Raw genomic sequence first — 20,188 nt, forward strand, 5'->3', positions numbered from 1 at the left:
AACTTGGAAGAAATTTAAAAAGAAGTTTGCTTTTTAAAGTGGTGATTTCATAGAGTGATTGTTTTAATGGAGTGTTTTACTAATTACTATGGATATTTACTTGTTTGAACATCTTGACTTGGCTGTGTGCAAGATAGTGAGCTAACCAAGTTTGCCAGGAACATCAAGAAGTGTACCCATTGCTTTCTGCTCTCAAAGCTCCTGAGGCTACTTTAGATTGGCTTAAAAATAGGAAAGAAGTGACATGAGGTGACTACATCACTGTGGAGGTTACAGAAGCAGAGGTGATCCACATTTTGTCAAGAAGTGACTAGGAAAGAAAAAGGTGGGATCCCAACTGGCCTGGAAAGACCCAAAGAAATTGGAAGTACAGAAATGGGAAGCAGAGCACTCCCTTCCTAGGATCTGGGCGGGGAATGAGCAAAGGCACCGGCAATGTGGAAAATTAGGAACTAATTTAGCAACAATCATCTAATTTTGCTGCAGCATGGGCTTTGTGGCAGGGACAATAAAAAAAGGGGGAGAAAGGAATGGCAGATGAGACTACAGAGGGATTTGACTATAAGGTCAAGCAGGTGACAGTCTTTATGATCAAGCAAGGGAAAATTCAGACCCAAGTATCCACAGTCTCCCCAATTACCTACTGATTGCTTAGCCTGGTCCTTTTAGAGGACAACAGGATACTACTGGATGGGAAGGAAAACTGGAGGGAACTCTGAAAACTGCATTACAAAAATAACGAAATGGCCAAAGATATCAAGGAGAAGATGGGTGGAGATACAAAGAAAAACCCAGCCTGAGGGTGGAAAGGCAAGTTTCTGGAGGATTTTTAGAGAGGGAGTGAAAAAATGTGGCAAGGCATCTGCTCTGAGGGAGAATTTTAGGAAGATCTGCGGCTGATTGTGTGTGGAACTCACTCCTCCATTTCCTAAAGGAAACCTCAGCAGGGCCATGTTGCTTCCCAAGTCTCTCAGGAGATGGATCTGCATTTTCTTTATGCTGTGCTATAAGATGGGTCTCAAGGTGGGGGTGGGAGTAGGAGAGTGTTTTATGCAGTTGCACTTGATCTGTCCACAGCAGGGGTTTCCCCAGGGGTGTCTTGGGGCAGGTGGGAATGGGGCAGGGCTGATGGTGACAGAAGAGGGAAAGGGGGGAGACAAAGGCCTTCATCTTGTGACCTTCACCTCCCTATCTGCCACATACAAATCTATTTTATATATATGTAGTGCTTCTGTGTTTAAGATTTGCACCAGAAAAAAAAATTAAAAAGCAATCAAAAATGGGAATGAAAGTACTCTATGTACAGAGCAAGAATTAAAAAACATTTTCTCCGATCCACTTTCCTACTTCCTGTTGATCTCAGAGATTATCTTCCCCACCAAGTCATTATGATTTAAGATATTTTGAGCCTGTCCATTCTTAGTTATATCCTTTACAGATAGCAAAATGCCTATCTTCTTAATCTGAGATTTAATAGCAGGTGATTCTCATATTCCCTCATTTCCTATTTCTGATGCTGCCCAGGCTTCCCTGTTGCCTCCATCTGAGTATATATGGGCTGAGAATACAAAAAGGACTTTTGCCTCAGTAGATAATGAACTTGGCATTGGGTTCTAAGCTTGTTGCTGGTATCTCCTTTCCATTTCCTTTTATGCCAACATATACACCAGATGGACAAAGGTTAAAATATGATGACTCACATCATCAAGATACTAGAAGAAAACACAGGCAATAAATTTATAACCTCAGAGTAGCGAAAGTCTTTTATAAAGTATGACACAAAATCCTGAAGTTGCAAATAAACTCAAGCATATTATTAAAAAATAAACTTCCATACAGGGCAAAACTAAGCATAAGCAAACTAAAAACAAAACAAAAAACCCCAACAAACACAGAAATCAGTGTGTAGTATACACAAAGGCCTACTTTCCAAATGCATAAAGAGTTCCTATCAATCTATAAGAAAAAAAAAAAAAAACCATCAAATAGAAGAACAGAAGAAAGAATGTGAGGAGAGTTCACAAAAATGGGATCACAAATGGGTCTTTGTATTAACCACGACTCTAACTTCTGCAGTCAATGCTCTAACATCTGCCTACATATGTATGCAGATACACCTTGTTCTAGACAACCTGATAAAATGATGCCTGAGTCACCTTGCCTTTGGCTTCCTGTCCCCCTCTTCTACCCCTCCCCAGTCCTCCTTCTGGGGGCACACTTTCAAATGCAAACTAATCCAGAGCCTACACCCCCACTGACCCTAAGCACCCCAGTACCAGGTACTAGACAACTAAGGATTGCACCTGTGCCCCAGAACCCACTGAAATTATCCATATGGGTCAATCCTAAACTGCTTACCCTCCTTGCCTGTCCTTTGGCTGGAAAACCACAATAAAGTCCCTTGCTCATGGGCCCCTCTTTTCTGTCTTCTTCCTGACCTGCCCCTGTACTTCCCCATGTGACACCCCTCTACCTGATGCCCCCATGGCAGAGCATGCCCCCTCCTCTTGGAAACTGAATAATTGTCATTTCAGTGGCAACAATCTCCTGACCTATTGGCCTTCCTATGCCTAAAATTTTTGTATTAATATACTTTTATAAACAGTCTTAAACGTATTCACTCACTAATATTCTACTCACTCATTTTTAGATAAATATAAAGGCTATGATATAATTACTTTTTTTTCCTATCAAAATAACAAAGGTCAGGTTCCCCAGATTGGACAGGGGGAAATATGGAGAAGAAAGCAGGGATGGGAATGGGAAAGACAGCAGAATGAGTCAGACATAACTTTCCTAGGTTCATATATGAATACACGACCCATGAAATTCCACATCATGGCAACCACAATAAGGGGAAGTTATACTCCATGTATGTACGATATGTCAAAATATAGTCTGCTGTTACGTATAAAGAACAAATAAAGAATAAAAAACAAAATGAAACAAAAAAAGGAATAAAGGTCAAAATGTTAGCACAGTGCTGGTATGAATAAAGGGATGCTCATTTATGGTGGAAATGTAAATTTTCACAACACCTAGGGAGAATATCTTGGGTAATAAAAATAAATTTTAAACACAGAATCCCACTTCTGGGTATATATCCAAAAAATGAGTCAAAACTGAAAGCGGTATCTTTTTTTTTTAAATATTTTTTTTGTTGTCAATGAACCTTTATTTTATTTATTTATTTATTTATTTATTTATTTATTTATTTATTTATATGTGGTACTCAGGATTGAACCCAGGGCCTCACACATGCCAGGCAAGCGCTCTACCACTGAGCCACAGCTCCAGCCCTGAAAGCAATATCTTGATATTTTTATACCCATATTCATAGCAGCATTATTCATAATAGCCAAGAGAGGAAAGCAACCTAAGTGCTCACTAACTGATGAATGGATAAACAAAATGTGGGATAAATATATATTGAATTATTTAGTCTTAAAAAGAACTAATTCAGATGCATGCTACAACATGGATGAAGCTTGATGACATCATTCTAAGTAAAATAAGCCAGTTGCCAAAAGAGAAATACTGTAGGATTCCATTTGTAGGAGGGACCAGGAGTAGTCACATTCATAGAAATAGAAAGTATGATGATGGTTGCTGGAGCTGGGGCAGGGGAACTGGGAAATTATCATTTAATAAGCACAGTTTGTTTTGAATGTGAAAATGTACTGGAGAATTGGTTGTGCAACAATGTACATATAATTCACACTACTCAACTATAATTAGACAGTATATTTTATCCTATGAAAAATTATTTTTAAATAAGCAAACTAATTGACCCAGCAATGCCATTATTAGAAATTTGCCCTTTTAATATGATTACTCCAGTGTGAAATGATGCATATCTAAGGTTATTTAACCTATGACCTAAAATTATTGTAACAGAACTGGTTAAAGTGTGCTCCATCTTCTGGGCAGGAAGAGTGATGCAGGAGGTATCACAATACCAGACCTTAAACTGTACTATAGAGCAATGGTAACAAAAAAGGCATGGTGTTGGCACCAAAAAGGACAGGCAGACTAATGGTACAGGATAGAAGACACAGAGACATACCCACATAAGTACAGTCACTTCATACTAGACAAAGGTGCCAAAAACTTAAAAGGGCGAAAAGATAGCCTCTTCAATAAATGGTGCTGGCAAAACTGGAAATTCATATGCAGTAAAATGAAATTAAACCCCCTATCTCTCACACTACACAAAACTCAACTCAAAATGGATCAAGGATCTAGGAATTAGACCTGAGATCCCTCACCAAATAGAAGAAAAAGTAGGCCCAAATCTCCATCACGTTGGCTTAGGACCAGACTTCCTTATCAAGACCCCAAGAAATAAAAGCAAAAATCAATAAATGTGATGGATTCAAACTAAAAGCTTTTTCTCAGCAAAGGAAACAATCAGTAATGTGAAAAGAGAACTTACAGAGTGGGAGAAAATCTTTTCCACATATACTTCAGACACAGCACTAATCTCCAAAATTTATAAAGAACTTACAAAACTTTACACCAAAAATACTAAGAACTCAATCAATAAATGGGTTAAGGAACTGGGCAGATACTTCAAAGAAAATATTCAGGTGATGTGCAACAAATATATGAAAAAGTGCTCATCATCTCTAATAATTAGAGAAATGCAAATCAAAACCACCCTAAGATTTCATCTAACTCCAATTAGAATGGCTATTATCAAGAACACAAGCAATAATAAGTGTTGGCATGGATGTGGAGGAAAAAGGCACACTCATACATTGCTGGTGAAGTTGCAAATTGGTGCAGCTACTCTGGAAAGCAGTATGGAGATTCCTCAGAAAACTTGGAATGGACCCACCTTTGACCCAGTTATCCCACTCCTCAGTTTATACCCAAAGGACTTAAAATCAGCATACTACAGTGACACAGCCATATCAATGTTTATAGCTGCTCCTTTCACAATAGTTAGATTGTGGAACCAACCTAGATGCCCTTTAATAGATGAATGGATAAAGAAACTGTGGTATATATACACAATGGAATACTACTCAGTAGTAAAGAAGAAGAAAATTATGGCATCTGCTGGTAAATGGATGGAGTTGGAGAATATCATGCTAAGTAAAATAAGCCAATCCCAAAAAACCAAAAGGCCAAATGTTTTCTCTGATTAGTGGATAATGGTGGGAGGGTGGCAGGGGTGGCAAGAAAAGAATGAAGGAACTTTGGATTGTGTAGAGGGATATAGGGAGGGGTGGGGAAGGAAAGATAGTGAACTGAAACAGACATCATTACCCCCATGTACATGTATGATTACATGAATGGTATGAATATACATTGTGTACAACCATAGAAATGAAAAGTTGTGACAATGAATCAAAATGCAGTCTGTAAAAATAAAAATAAAAAAAAGTATGCTCCATTTTCATTGAAATACCATGAAAATATAAAAATTATATATGTATATGGGGGAAAAGTAAGTGCATACATCATTACTACCACTTCCTTGTTTGTACATAGACATTCTGTAAGACTGTATAAAAGATGGTTAATCATGTTTGCCTCTGGGGACATCGACTTTGGATTGTGGAATGGGGTTGGAGCCTGACTTACTTTGCACTGTATATGTTTCTGTACCATTTGAATTTTGTACTGTGTGCATAATTTACAACTTTAAAATAGGTTTAAGCAAAAAAAGCTAATTCTGTGACTGAAAAAACTTTATTATCTGGTTCCTTGATACTGTTCTTTAATTTCCTTTTCTGGCTTGCATCTCACTGCTTTACCATTGAAAACCTGATCTTGCTTGGGCAAGCACTCAAACACTGAGCTATACCCTAGGCCTACCTATACATATATTTTAATTGAAAAAAGTTATTTTTAATTTAATCCTTAAGCTTCCTTCTCTAATTTCTAACATATTTGAATAATTCCTGTATTACTAAAGGCACCATGGTTTGCAAGATGTACATTTTCTACTGAGTCACAAATTTTCAAAAGTCAACTTACTTTCTACCTTAAGAATTTTCTTTCACAAATGAAAAAAACAATACCATTAATTATTTCTCCTATTCTTCATTTTAAAATGCAACATCTGTTCAAGGTGATTTAAAAAAAACTAGTATCCAAATTTAGACAGTTTTCAATATTTATTCAAGTTGTTATAACAGTAGCTTAAAAAATGAAAAATAAAGAATTGACACCTTGTTAAATATAATTAAAAATAAACATGTGCAAATGTGCACACGAGGTTCCCATTCTATCAGTAAAGGAATAGAAAAAGATAAAGAGGAAGAAAGGAAAATGAACCATACAGCTGAGGGAAGCAGGTCCACTGCCACACTTTCCTCTTTTCTGTTGCTTGGTTTGGCATATTGTAGATGCTCAGTAAAGACTTTCAGAATGAGTAATGGAAGATAATCTCGTGGACAGAGGGGAGAGGAACTATGAGTTCTTCTCCTCAATTTTCAATGCTCTTCTGACTCCCACTTGCCACAAATCACAGTCTGTTCAGATAGTTTGCTGACAACATCCAGGATTCCTGCTCAGAACCCAGCTTCATGTTTATCGTTTTGAATGTGCCAAGAATAAAGACACCCTCAAACGAGAACTTCCTTTCTATGCCCTGTTCTGCAGCACGTAATTTTACTGTTTGAATTTAAGGGTGTTGATCTGCTCTGCAAAATAAAACATGGTCTATATGCTTGTCATCCTAATAAAAGTCTTTAATCTTCATAAATAGATATAATGTGTTAATACCAACATATTTAAAGGGCATTCACGTGCATCCCAGGATCTTCTATGATACTGGAAAGAATTTTAAAATTCCACCCCACTGTCAGAGTAAAAACAACAACAGAAACAAAACAAAACAAAACAGCATACCTGTGTGGATATAGTGGAAACTGTACTGTTTAATAAAATTTCAGTCTATTTAAAGTCTTTTGACGGCTAAATAAAATCTTGAAAAATTATGCTTATAAGGTTTCCTGGATGAGTGATGAAAAAGTGAAAGTCTGCCAACAGAAAGATTTATACAAAGATTTTAAAAATAAATTTCACAGTTTTTTAAAAACACATTGTTTTGAGTATAGCTATTAATGAGGTGTGATAAAGAGAAGAATAGGGATGTGAATAAATATGTAATTCACAGGATGTTACATATTTATCTTTATTTCTCATTTTAATGTAAAGTTTATTTTAAAAGTTAATTTGTAAAATCCTAAAATAGCAGTGTTTAAAAGTATCAAAGCCAAGTGAATAATGTCAAAGGCAATGTGTATTAAGATAAGAGATGGAAGATTGGCTTTCCTTCAAGGTTCTGCCAGATACATAACAGGGAAAGTTCAAGCTTTTAGAACATTTAATATAAATGACATCTCAAAATTCCTTTTCCTTAGGAAATCATTAGAAAAACTAAATTACATGGTTAAAACTATTTTAACTGTAAGCTCCTTGAGGAGGGAAGTCTTATCCTTTCAATTTTGTAACACGTACTTGATTGAGTTATCAAAGAAATAGAAATAATTTTAATTTCCTTGAAAATATTTTCAACTTCATTAGGAATTATCTCAAGAAACTCATCAGCAGCTCTATAGAATGTCCAAACTAGAAAATGAGAGAAGGTTTGATAGTAGCAGAAAAGCACCAATATTTTCAGGAATTAAAATTTTAATAAAACAAAATGTATTTATCTGGTACCAGCATTAAGAGAACCAAATTATAAAAAATATTTTTTGAGTGTGTGAATACTCTAGTAAAGAAGTAATATTTTCTGCACTTTTTAAATTGGTGCATTATAATTGTATCTAATGGTGGGATTCCTGGTTACATTTTCATACAAGCACACAAGATATCAATATAATTTGACCAATCACTCCCCAGCACGTCCCCTTTCCTTTAACCTACTGAGCTCTCTGATTTTCATGAGATTCCTCCCTTCCACGTTTCTTTTCCTTTTTCCTCTCTAGCTTCCACAAATGAGAGGAAACATATGACCACTGACTTTGAGTTTTGCTTATTTCACTTAACATAATGGTCTCAAGTTCCATCCATTTTCCTGCAAATGATATAACTTCATTTTTCTTTATGACTGAATAAAACTCCATTGTGTATACATACATTTTCTTTATCCATTCATCCATGGATGGACACCTACGATGGTTTTAAAAGAAGTAATTTTAAAAATATGGAATCAGGTCAATGATGGCAGTATCTTTTTATAAATATGCAGTGGTAGGCAGTGCTGTTCAAATACACATAAGTAGGAAGTTGCAATCCTTCTAGAAAGTAATCTGAAAACTATCAAGTGATACATCTCCAGCCAGGGACTTTCCTGGCAAGCTCTAATCCACACACTGGCCATTCCCCTCAGACCTGTTGCTTCTTCTGAATTGTCTGTCACTTCTTCTACTATAATTTAGCCCATATCCTACATCAGAATCTAAATAATAATTTAGACTCTTTCCCTCACCTCCATCCACTCAGACATTAAGTTCAGAATTTTATACTTCTTTAATATCTATTAAATGTATTTGTCCCTTTTTCCCATGGCCACTGCTGTAGTTCAGCCTCTCATCACATATAATCTCAGTGGAGAGAGGATGGGAACAGAGAAGAGGCAAAGTCAGGAGAATTCTGAAGAGAATCAGTTGACAGAATACCCAAGGAGGGTTAGGTCTGGGAAAAGAATCAAGTAGTTCTGATATATTCACTTTGGGGTACGTTGGGGTCTGAAGATATTCTAAGAACATACATGTATGGGTGTGGGCAAAGTTTAAGGATAGAAAAACTCAGGGTTATAGATGAAATAGACCCTCTCATGGCTTACTGCCTTTAAAAAGTCTTTCTAAATCATCTCTTCCACAGTGATGGATCCTTCCACACTCACATATTCCCTTTTGTTGACATTTAATATTTTAAGCTTCTTGTCCCCAATAAAAGCTTCCAAAGAGTAGGAGTGGGCAGGGGATATAGCTCAGTTGGTAAAGTGCTGCCTCCAAAGCACAAGGCCCTGGGTTCAATCCCTGGTACCACAAAACAAAAAAAGAAAAACAAACAAAAAAAAAGAATAGGAGACTTTTTTATGCTTTAGGTCTGTGAATCCCTGAGGTATCTAACACAATCCAGCACACAGGAGGTACTCAAAACAAGTTGAAGGGATAGATTTGATTCCAGTAGCTTTAGTAATTACTAAGTCTCCTAGCAAAGTGCCTGGCACTTGGTGGGTGCAGTATCTGTTAAGTGGATTAAGATTTAATGTCCATCATCTCAGTTCTTATCACATCTGACATGAAACTAAAACTTAGATACAAACACCACTATTTATTATACATTTTGTATAGTTTTATATATAACCTGGTTTAGCGAGAGAGCATATTATCAACAAACCCTTCTTCGTCTACTCATCCATAAAATCTCCTCGTTCACACTACTCTTACAGAATTCCTTATTTTATCCTGATTCACAAGTTACTGCCCTAGAGTTTCCCTACGGTGTTTGCACTCCCTCTCTGGCCTCCCACATGTTTCTGCTCTGCCTTTTCTCTACCCCTTGGCTAAGTTAAGTCAAAGACTTAATGATTGGCACAAGAATTATTCACAGGAAATGAAAAGAAGGGAGGAGTCAACTGGCCTTTGGTGAGAAACAAAGAGCCAAAAAGCTTAGGCAAAACAATATAATGTTTTGATTTTGGCTGATGGCACTAAGACAAAAATGTTTTTATCACTTCCAAGTCCTAGAAAAGTTCACCATCTGACACACTGACACTTGACAACAGAGGTCATTTATACATCGAAGCTGTTTTACATAGCACATACAGACAGAAGTAGGAAAACTGATTTCAGGAGAGTCATAACATAATAATCCTGGATGTGTTTCAGCATCTAACATGAGGCCCATGAGAGCATATTTGGTACAATCTCTTTCAGAAACTATTTGCAGGTCTCTATTTAAGCTGAATATAAACCTAGACTCTGACAGTAACCCCACGTTTTGGGGGGTACAAGGAACTGAACTTAGGAGCACTCAACCACTGAGCCACATCCCCAGCCCTATTTTGTATCTTACTTAGAAACAGGGTCTCACTGAGTTGCTTAGGGCTTTGTTAAGTTGCTAAGGCTGGCTTTGAACTCGCAATCCTCCTGCCTCAGCCTCTTGTGCTACTGGGATTATAGGCATGTGCCACCGTGCCTGGCTATAGTAACCCCATTTTTATGTACATACCCATGATAAATAAAATTTTAACTACAAAGCATGTATAAGAATAGTAGGACACTATACAGGCAGTGAAAAAAGAAACCATTGCCACACAATGATATTTTCATGGATACAATGATGAGCAAAAGAAGTCAACCAGAAGCACAGCATATGATTCCATTTATACAATGTTTAAGGAAGAGGCAAAATAACTTATGGCAATGTCACAACAGTGTTTATCTTTGATGAGATCAATGACTGAGAAGGGTCCGAGGGAGATATCTGGATTGCTGGAAATATAATGGGAACATGGTGGGGAAAAAAAATGAAAGAGATATTTAAATCCCTAGCTGCCAAAGAACACAGAATTTGGAGAATAAAATTTAGCCCTGAGCATAGTGGTGGTAAGCATATGTAAAAAATTCACTGAGCTGTACATTGGCTGGCATGCTATGCATGTTATATACCTTGTCAAAAAAAATCAAATAGAAAATGGGATTAAATTACATTTTATTTTTTTTTCCCATCATAAAACACAAATTTTAATGACAGGTTTTTTTTGCACTTAAAAAAATTTTTTTTTTTTATTGTAAACAAATGGGATACATGTTGTTTGTCTGTTTGTACATGGGTTAAAGGCATACCATTTGTATAATCATAAATTTACATATGGTAATGTTGTTTGATTCATTCTATTATTTTTTCCCTCCCCCCCACCCCTCCCACCCTTCTTTTCCCTCTAAACAGTCCTTTCTTCCTCCATTCTTGTCCCCCTCCCTAACTCTAACCCTAACCCTAACCCTAAACCTAACACTAACTCCCCCCACCCTCCCCCTTATGTGTCATCATCCACTTATCAGCGAGATCATTCGTCCTTTAGTTTTTTTGAGATTGGCTTATCTCACTTAGCATGATATTCTCCAATTTCATCCATTTGCCTGCAAATGCCATAATTTTATCGTTCTTTATGGCAGAGTAATATTCCATTGTATATATATACCACAGTTTCTTTATCCACTCATCAATTGAAGGACATCTAGGTTGGTTCCACAATCTGGCTATTGTGAATTAAGCAGCTATGAACATTGATGTGGCTGTATCTCTGTAGTATGCTGATTTTAAGTCCTTTGGGTATAGTCCAAGGAGTGGGATAGCTGGGTCAAATGGTGGGCCCATTCCAAGTTTTCTAAGGAATCTCCACACTGCTTTCCAGAGTGGCTGCACTAATTTGCAGCCCCACCAGCAATGTATGTGTACCTTTCTCCCCACATCCTCGCCAACACCTGCTGCTTGTATTTTTGATAATCGCCATTCTAATTGGGGTGAGATGGAATCTTAGGGTGGTTTTGATTTGCATTTCTCTTATTACTAGAGATGTTGAACATTTTTCCATATGTTTGTTGATAGCTTGTACATCTTCTTCTGTGAAGTGTCTGTTCATTTCCTTAGCCCATTTGTTGATTGGATTATTTGTATTCTTGGTGTAGAGTTTTTTGAGTTCTTTATAGATTCTGGAGATTAGTGCTCTATCTGAAGTATGATTGGCAAAGATATTCTCCCACTCTGTAGGCTCTTTCTTCACATTACTGATAGTTTCCTTTGCTGAGAGAAAGGTTTTTAGTTTGAATCTATCCCAGTTATTGATTCTTGCTTCTATTTCTTATGCTATGGGAGTCCTGTTGAGGAAATCTGGTCCTAGGCCAACATGTTGAATATCGGGACCTACTTTTTCTTCTATAATCTGCAGAGTCTCTGGTCTGATTCCAAGGTCCTTAATCCATTTTGAGTTGAGTTTTGTGCAGGGTGAGAGATAAGGGTTTAGTTTCATTCTGTTGCATATGGATTTCCAATTCTCCCAGCACCATTTGTTGAAGAGGCTATCTTTTCTCCATTGCATATTTTTGGCACCTTTGTCTAGTATTAGAAAGTTGTATTTATTTGGGTTTGTGTCCGTGTCCTCTATTCTGTACCATTGATCTGTCCATTTTGGTACCAATACCATGCCGTCTTTGTTACTATTGCTTTGTAATAAAGTTGAAGTTTGGGTATTGCGATACCCTCTGCTTCATTTTTCCTGTGAAGGATTGCTTTAGCTATTCTTGGTTTCTTATTCTTCCAGATGAAATTCATGATTGCTTGCTCTATTTCTGTAAGGTACATCATTGGGATTTTAATTGGAATTGCATTGAATCTGTATAGCACTTTTGGTAGTATGGCCATTTTGACAATATTAATTCTGCCTATCCAAGAACATGGGAGATCTTTCCATCTTCTAAGTTTTTCTTTAATTTCTTTCTTTAGTGTTCTGTAGTTCTCATTGTAGAGGTCTTTCACCTCTTTTGTGAGATTGATTCCCAAGTATTTTATTTTTTTCGAGGCTATTGTGAATGGGGTAGTTTTCATAATTTCTCTTTCTGAGGTTTCATCACTTATGTATAAAAATGCATTGGATTTATGAGCATTGATCTTGTAACCTGCTACTTTACTGAATTCACTTATGAGTTCTGAGAGTTTTCTGGTGGAATTTCCTGGTTCCTCTAAGTATAAAATCATATCATCCGCAAATAGGAATAGTTTGAGTTCTTCTTTTTCTATTCGTATTCCTTTAATTTCCTTGGTCTGTCTAATTGCTCTGGCTACAGTCTCAAGAACAATATTGAATAGAAGTGGTGAAAGAGGGCATCCCTGTCTTGTTCCAGTTTTTAGGGGGAATGCTTTCAGTTTTTCACCATTTAGAATGATATTAGCCATGGGCTTAGCATAGATGGCCTTTATAATGTTAAGGAATGTTCCCACTATCCCTATTTTTTCTAGTGTTTTGAGCATGAAGGGATGCTGTATTTTATCAAATGCTTTTTCTGTATCTATTGAAATAATCATGTGATTCTTGACTTTAAGTCTATTGATATGGTGAATTACATTTATTGATTTCTGGATGTTGAACCAACCTTGCATCCCTGGGATAAAACCCACTTGATCGTGGTGCACTAAGAAAAGTCTGTGAAGTTCCAGGCCTCATAGGCAATGATGGCTGAGCTGGGGAGCAGGTGTCCAGCATTAGCTTACACAGTCCATCAACGGGAGTCGTGTGGCTTAGTGTGGAAGTATCACTCTGAACATTCACCCCAAAGAGTGAATGAACACAGTGTAGTTCCTGCCTTGTTGACTTTATTGCTCATTGTGATCATAATGTCACCGAGGAATGCAAAATTTTCTATGCACTATCTTAGAAGATATTCAAAACATCTGTTAATGACTACCAAGTAACAGCTACAGCCTACAAGTGCAGCAAGCTGGAGGTTGGAGAAACTCCTGTGAGCTGGGTACCCAGGCAGTTTCCTGATGGATATGGAAATTGAGCCTGATTCTGAAAGGCTAGGACAGAGCAAGGGTTCCAACTGTCTTTTAAGAGGCAGTGTGACCAGGCAGATTTGGGGGTAGCCATGATTTTATATCAAGTATTTGCAAGTCCACAATGCCAGGCCGACTGTGCAACTAGCATTAATAGCAATAAATGCTCAAGGTGGTTCTGGTTCTTTCAGTGTGATGCTAAGCCTCTGAACAGTTTTCTTCCATTTGCCATCTGAACTCTTGTTCAGATGCACATATATGTAGTTTATTGTTAGATGACTAAAGGAGGACAACTGTTTTAGGCAACTTTTTTGTTGCTGTAACCAAAGGACCTGACAAAAACAATTTTAAGGAGAAAAAGTTTATGTTGGAGATCACTTTTATGTTGGACCAGTCCACTGACAGCTGGCTCCATTCCTTGGGGCTTGAAGTGAGGCAAGATTCGAGGCAGAGGAGAGTGGTGGAGGGAAGCAGCTCACATGATGATCAGAAAGCAGAGAAAGAGAGCTCAGTTTACCAAATATACACTCCAAAGGCATGCCCCCAGTGGCCCACCTCCTCCAGCTGCGCCCTACCAACCTGCAGTTACCCTCAGATAATCCCTGCTAGGGGATTAATTCACTGATTGGGTTAAGGCTCTCATAACTCAATCAGGTCACCTCTAGACCTTCTTGCATTGTCTCACATGTAAGTTTTTGGGGGACTTCTAATATCTAAACCGTAACAACAACTTTATATAAAGAAGATTGAAAACTTTTAGGTCATCCACAAATCTTAAAAGAAAAATGTTAAAAGAATCAGAAAAACAAACCTACAGGTGTCAAGCTCAGTAATATCTTGGTAGTTTTTTGTTTTTATTTTTGGGGTGCTAGGGGATAGAAGCTAGGATCTCACGCATGCCAGGCAAGTCCTCTAAAACTGAGCAACACTTGGAGTCCCTTAGTAGTGTTTATTATACAAAATAGTTGTCAAATGCTGATAATTTGTTCTGTAAGATCCTCCAGGTATGAGGAACAGTTCATATACAGCAAAATTGCTAACGTTGATGTTATGTGTAAGGGTACTGACACTTATTGAAATCTCTTGTGTATCCACTTTCTCAGACTTATCATAACCAAGGTTAAATAACTATATTTGTGTGTACATGTATATTGAAAGATTTTTGAAATACTTAATAAGTTGTTAGATTGAAGATAAATATACACAAATTGTACTAAATTCTTTGGTTTTCAGAACCCACCTTTTGTGTTTCAGTTTTGGCTTAAAAATGAGAATAATTTTTCACTGTTAGCATAATTTTCCTAGAAAAAAATTCAAGTTGTTGTAATTTTTTTTCTTGTTATGATTTCTGCCTAATTTGGTCTTGAGATCTCTCTGTGGAGAGTAGCCATAAGCCAAGACAGCCACTATTTGGATGAGACCTGATCTGGGAGCAAGATGCAGGGAGGAAGTTAGACATGGGAGTGTCAGTTATGTGAGACAATAATGAAGAGGTGTAAACCAAATACATGAAACAGAAGAAATGTATTACTTATGTATCCCAGAGAGTTTAGGGGTAGTGGTGGAGGGTGCCTGGCAAGAAGTCTGGAGCAGGATGGGAGCTCAACCAATGGTAAGAGCAAATGAGAGAGGACCTATCTGTGCCTTAATTAAGGTTGTGGGCCTTATCCCCTAGATATTCCTGCAGGGGTTGTGGATTGTCTGGTTTAAAGAAAACACATGCAAAGGTTGGGGGTGGGGTACTTGAAATGTTCTGGTGTTGACCATTAAGTTTTATCATGGCTAGCAGCAATAGGTGTGTTGGTTTTGGGGCAGTGAGAAGAGGAACAAGTGGGCTAATCTCAACCACATGGAGAGGGGATGTTTTAATTAGGTCAAAAGGAACTGGGTTTCAAAAAACTTATGATAGACTTAAAAATGGATGATCTTCTGTATGTTGGTAAAACCTCTTAAATCAATTTATGACACAACTTTAGCCTTAGTTTTAATGAAATTATTAAGGATAGATTTTATTGCAAATTTGGACACATAATGAGTTTTAGCAGAAATAGAGAACCATGATCAGGTATAAATGAATGGTTTTAAAGATACACATGTAAAGATACACATAGATATTGATATAAATTTGTGTAGAGGCAGATATTCATCCATCTGTTTCTAACTCTGTCCACTGAGAGGGCCTAGAATCAATGACAGACCAGTAGTAATGGCCATACCCAGCACTGGGATCTTAGTTTTCAAATATTATTCCTCATTAAAAGAAATTACAGATTCTCTAAGAAATGGCTGATTTGAGGGCCAGAGGAAAGAAGATACAAAATGAGCCTGGAACACATTCTTGTACCAAAAAGTAAGGAATTGCACAAAGACTCATGGCAGCAGGCTAAAAGGACAAATGAGCCTACTTAAAGACATGTATACCGGCCAAATTAGGAGTAACTAAAGAATCAAAGTGGATAATGGCAGTAATGGATTACATAACCCACTAAATAAAGCAAAAATCCATAAGTCTCTGCTGCTAAGTAGTCAAACATGTAAATTGGAAAGCAAAGGAGTTCTTCCTACAATCAATAATGTGAAGAGACAGACTACAGGTTGGGAGAAAATCTTTACCACATGCACCTCAGATAAAGCATTGACCTGTAGAATATATAAAGAACTCAAAAAACTGAACACCAAAACAACAAATAACCCAATCAATAAATGGACTAAGAAACTGAATAGACACTTCACAGAAGATATACAATTAATCAACAAATATATGAAAAAAAGTCCACATCTCTAGCAATTAGAGAAATGCAAATCAAAACTAAGATTTCATCTCACTCCAGTAAGAATGGCAATTTTTAAGAATACATGCAACAATAAGTGTTGGCAAGGATGTGGGTATAAAGGTATACTCATACATTACTGGTGTGAATGAAAAATGGTTGCAACCATTATGGAAAACAGTATGGAGATTCCTCAGAAAACTTGGAATGGAACCATCATTTGATCCGGCTATCCCACTCCTCGTTTTTTACCCAAAGGACTTAAAATCAGCATACTACAGTGACACAGTCACTCCAATGTTTAGAGCAGCTCAACTCACAATAGCTAAAGTATGGAACCAACCTAAATGCCCTTCAACAGAAGAATGGATAAAGAAAATATGGTATATGTATATGATGTATATGATGATTCCATCATATACTCAGCTTTAAAGAATGCCATATGGCATTTGCTGGTAAATGAATGGAGTTGGAGAATATTATGCTAAGAAAAATAAGCCAAACCCAAAGAACCAAAGGCTGAATGTTTTCTCTGATATGCAGATGCTAATTCACAATGGGGTGGGGGGCACTTGGGAAGAATAGAATTACTTTAGGTAGAGAGGAGTGAAGGGAGAGGAAGGAGTATGGGGGTAGGAAGGACAGTAGAGTGAAACAGACATTATTACCTCATGTACATATATGACTGTATGACTGATGTGATCTACAATATGTATAATCAGAAAAATGAGAAATTATACTTCATTTATGTATGATTTATCAAAATGCAAAAATGCAGTGTACTGTCATGTATAACTAATTAGAACAAATTAAAAAAATTAAAAAAAAGAAATTCTTCCTTAGAGTAGTCACCTAATACAATTGTAGAAGGAGCCAAAGGTATCGGTGAGCTGCTGTAGCCCAGCACTCGGGAGGCTGGGCTCAAGTGCAGGGTTTGAGACCATCCCAGTAACTACTGAGACCCCATTTGGACAATGACAACAAAATGTTTGGGCTGGGGATGTGGCTCAGTGGTAGAGTGCTTGCTAACATGGGTTTGATTCCCAGCACTGGAAAAATAAATAAATTCACCATTTGGCAAGAATCATCAATAGACGTCAAACTAAAAGGTGAAAAGTTTTTGAGTAAGATACATCAGTAGCCTCAGATCTCTCCCCATAGATGCTTATTAATTTCAAACATAAAAATAATGATAATAAATAGAGGAGAAACCTGGAAGTCATCACCTGACCAAGAGATCAAGGTTTACAACAATAGTAGTAGGACAAACCACATCCTGTTTCTGCTATCAAATACACAAGAACAACATAACATTGTGTCTGATGATCCTGCCCAAAATACATAACTTGAATCTGATAATGAGAACATCAGACAAATCTAAATCGAAAGAAATTCTATATAATAATTGGCCTCTACTGTTTAACAGTGTCAATGTTATGAACATTTTAAAAATTCTAAGGAGCTATTTCAGATTAAAGGAGACTAAAGAGGTGACTATTGAATGCATTGTATAATAAGGGAGTTTCTTTTGATATAAAGAACCTATTGAGATCTGAATAAGGTCTGTAGGTTAGCTAATGGTATTGCAGCAACGTTAATTTCTTGATATAATTGCACTATGATTGTGTAAAAAATGAACTTATTTTTAGAAAACACACTGGTGCATTTAGTTATAAAAGGGCATCTTGTCTTCAGAGGGTGGGGAAATTGACACAGAGAAAGTAGTAAGAAAAAGATGAAACAAATGCAATAAGATGTTAACCTCAGGGGATTTGGATGAAGGGTACATAGGAATTCTTTGTACTGTCTCACAATTTCTGTATGTCTGAAATTATGTCAGAATAAGAGTATGAAAACTATAGAAAAAGTAAACAACTTAGCAACATAGATCACACACACATACACACACACACACACACACACACACACACACACCCCACTATCATTTTTTTAAATTACCTTTTTGTTACATTTTATTCTCATTTGGTTTTTGCTTCCTGATTTTGAATAAACTCTGTTACTCCTTGAAGAATTCTTTTTTTTTTCTTTTTTCTCTTTTAGTTGACAATGGACCTTTATTTTATTTATTTATATGTGGTGCTGAGAATTGAACCCACTGCCTCACACATGCTAGGCAAGTGCTCTGCCACTGAGCCACAACCCCAGCCCTGCTTTAAGAATTCTTAAGTTTCTTTTTACTGTATCTGTAAATTTCTTGGATGTTGTTAAAGTTTGGATCTGGACTATTCCCAAAAGGTTCATGTATTGAAGGCCTGGTCCCCAGCACAGCAGTATTCAGAGGGAGAACTTCTAGGAAGTAACTGGATCATCAGGGTGCTAATGCTATCAATGGATTAATTAATTTATGATTTCATAGCTGAATTGACTATTAGGATGTAGACCCAGTTGAAGGAAGTAGGTCATTGAAGGCAGGACTTTGAAGGGTGTATTTTGTCCCTGGGCCCTTTCTCTCTCTCTCTGCTCTCTGGTCACCACAAGGTGAGCAGCTGTATTCCACCATCCCTCCCCACCAAGATGCTCTGCCTCACCACAGGCCCAATAGCAAAGGAGCCAGCCAACCATGAACTGAAACCCATGAAACTGAGCCAAAGTAAATCTTTCCTCCTTTAAGTTGTGCATGTCAGGCATTTTGTCACAGTGACAGAAAGCTAACACAAAATACTTAAAGTTAATAGGAATTCAAATGTCCTCTAAACTTTTCTTTTTAAATCCCAGCTCCCAAGCATGACAAAATAACAGTTTCCTATGTGTTCAGCTTTTTTTTTTTTTTTTTTTTTTTTAAACCCAACTCTCCTCATCTGGGTATTTCATTTTGCTTTTCAAAAATCAGACAATGAAAGTATGTAATCTATCATATCCCTGTTTTGCTTCTTTGCAGATAGGAAGCAGATTTCAGTGTTCTACTTCAGTAACTATATTTAATTAGGTTAATGAATTTATTATTTATGACAAGGTCTTTTATCTTCATTTTATAAAAGCAATTTTAATATATAAATAGTAAATATTTTTTATTTCATGTATCAACCTATGAAATTTACTTAACCAACTACATGTACGAAAATACTTTTTGTGCTTTAAAAATATCAGATCCTATACTATTGCATTAGTCCAGAACAGTATGACAAGCTCTTAAGATGAAAAAGGAGGGCCCATTTTGTTTTAAAGAGTTTCAAACTGTACATATTATCTATAGGATATATGTAATAAAGAATTTTGATGAGGTGCTGGGAGAATAGCTCTGTGTTGGAGTATTTGCCTTACGTGTGTTTAGACCCTAGGTTCAATCTCTGGGACACCAAAAAAAAAAAAAAAAAAAAGAATTTTGGCTTCATCTGAATTTTTAAGTAGATGATGATTCAGATTGTACTACAGAAATAATAGGCAGGTGGGGGGAAGGAAAAAATAACAGAATGATTCAAACACCATTACCCTATGTAAATGTATGATTACACAAATGGTATGCCTCTACTTCGTGTACAGAGAAACAAGTTGTACCCCATTTCTTTACAATAAAAAAAAGAAATAATAGGCAAAGAGAAATATACCTTATTCAGACAAATGAAAGCTGGAGTCTGAGACAAATCCACGAACCGCTCATCTTGAATGTTAATTGTGGGCACTATGGCATAGGGGAGGTCTTTTTGATCCTTTTCATCTTTCTCTTCCTCTTCCTCTTCTTTTTCTGTGTCTGTGGTACTATCTCCCATTTTTCACAACTCTGAAATAAAATCATTTCGTATTCAGCTATTTATAAGTTTCTTTACTAACTAAGTAAAATTAATGAGAAATAGTAAAAGCAAAACTCAACTGGAACAAGTTGTTTTTTAAACTACATTTTAATTATATGGAGTAATGGAATTAGCTGGTCT

The 20,188-nt window shown here is 36.8% G+C and overlaps 1 protein-coding gene across 5 annotated transcripts in view; it reads right to left on the minus strand.

The window, feature by feature from the left end:
- The window catches only part of CCDC146 (coiled-coil domain containing 146), a 175,249-nt gene that overhangs the window by 118,256 nt on the left and 36,805 nt on the right, over positions 1 to 20,188 (minus strand). For 3 of the 5 annotated variants that reach the window (XM_079150224.1, XM_079150227.1, XM_079150223.1), the window contains exon 2: positions 19,865 to 20,037. In XM_079150224.1, coding sequence (XP_079006350.1) covers positions 19,865 to 20,026 — 162 coding nt within the window. In that variant the 5' untranslated portion in view covers positions 20,027 to 20,037. Of the gene's footprint in view, positions 1 to 19,864; positions 20,038 to 20,188 lie in introns of those variants that run through there. The other 2 variants (XM_079150226.1, XM_079150225.1) reach the window with 2 other exon arrangements.

This window comes from Sciurus vulgaris (genome assembly GCF_902686455.1).
Source record: "Sciurus vulgaris genome assembly, chromosome: 8".
NCBI lineage: Eukaryota > Metazoa > Chordata > Mammalia > Rodentia > Sciuridae > Sciurus > Sciurus vulgaris.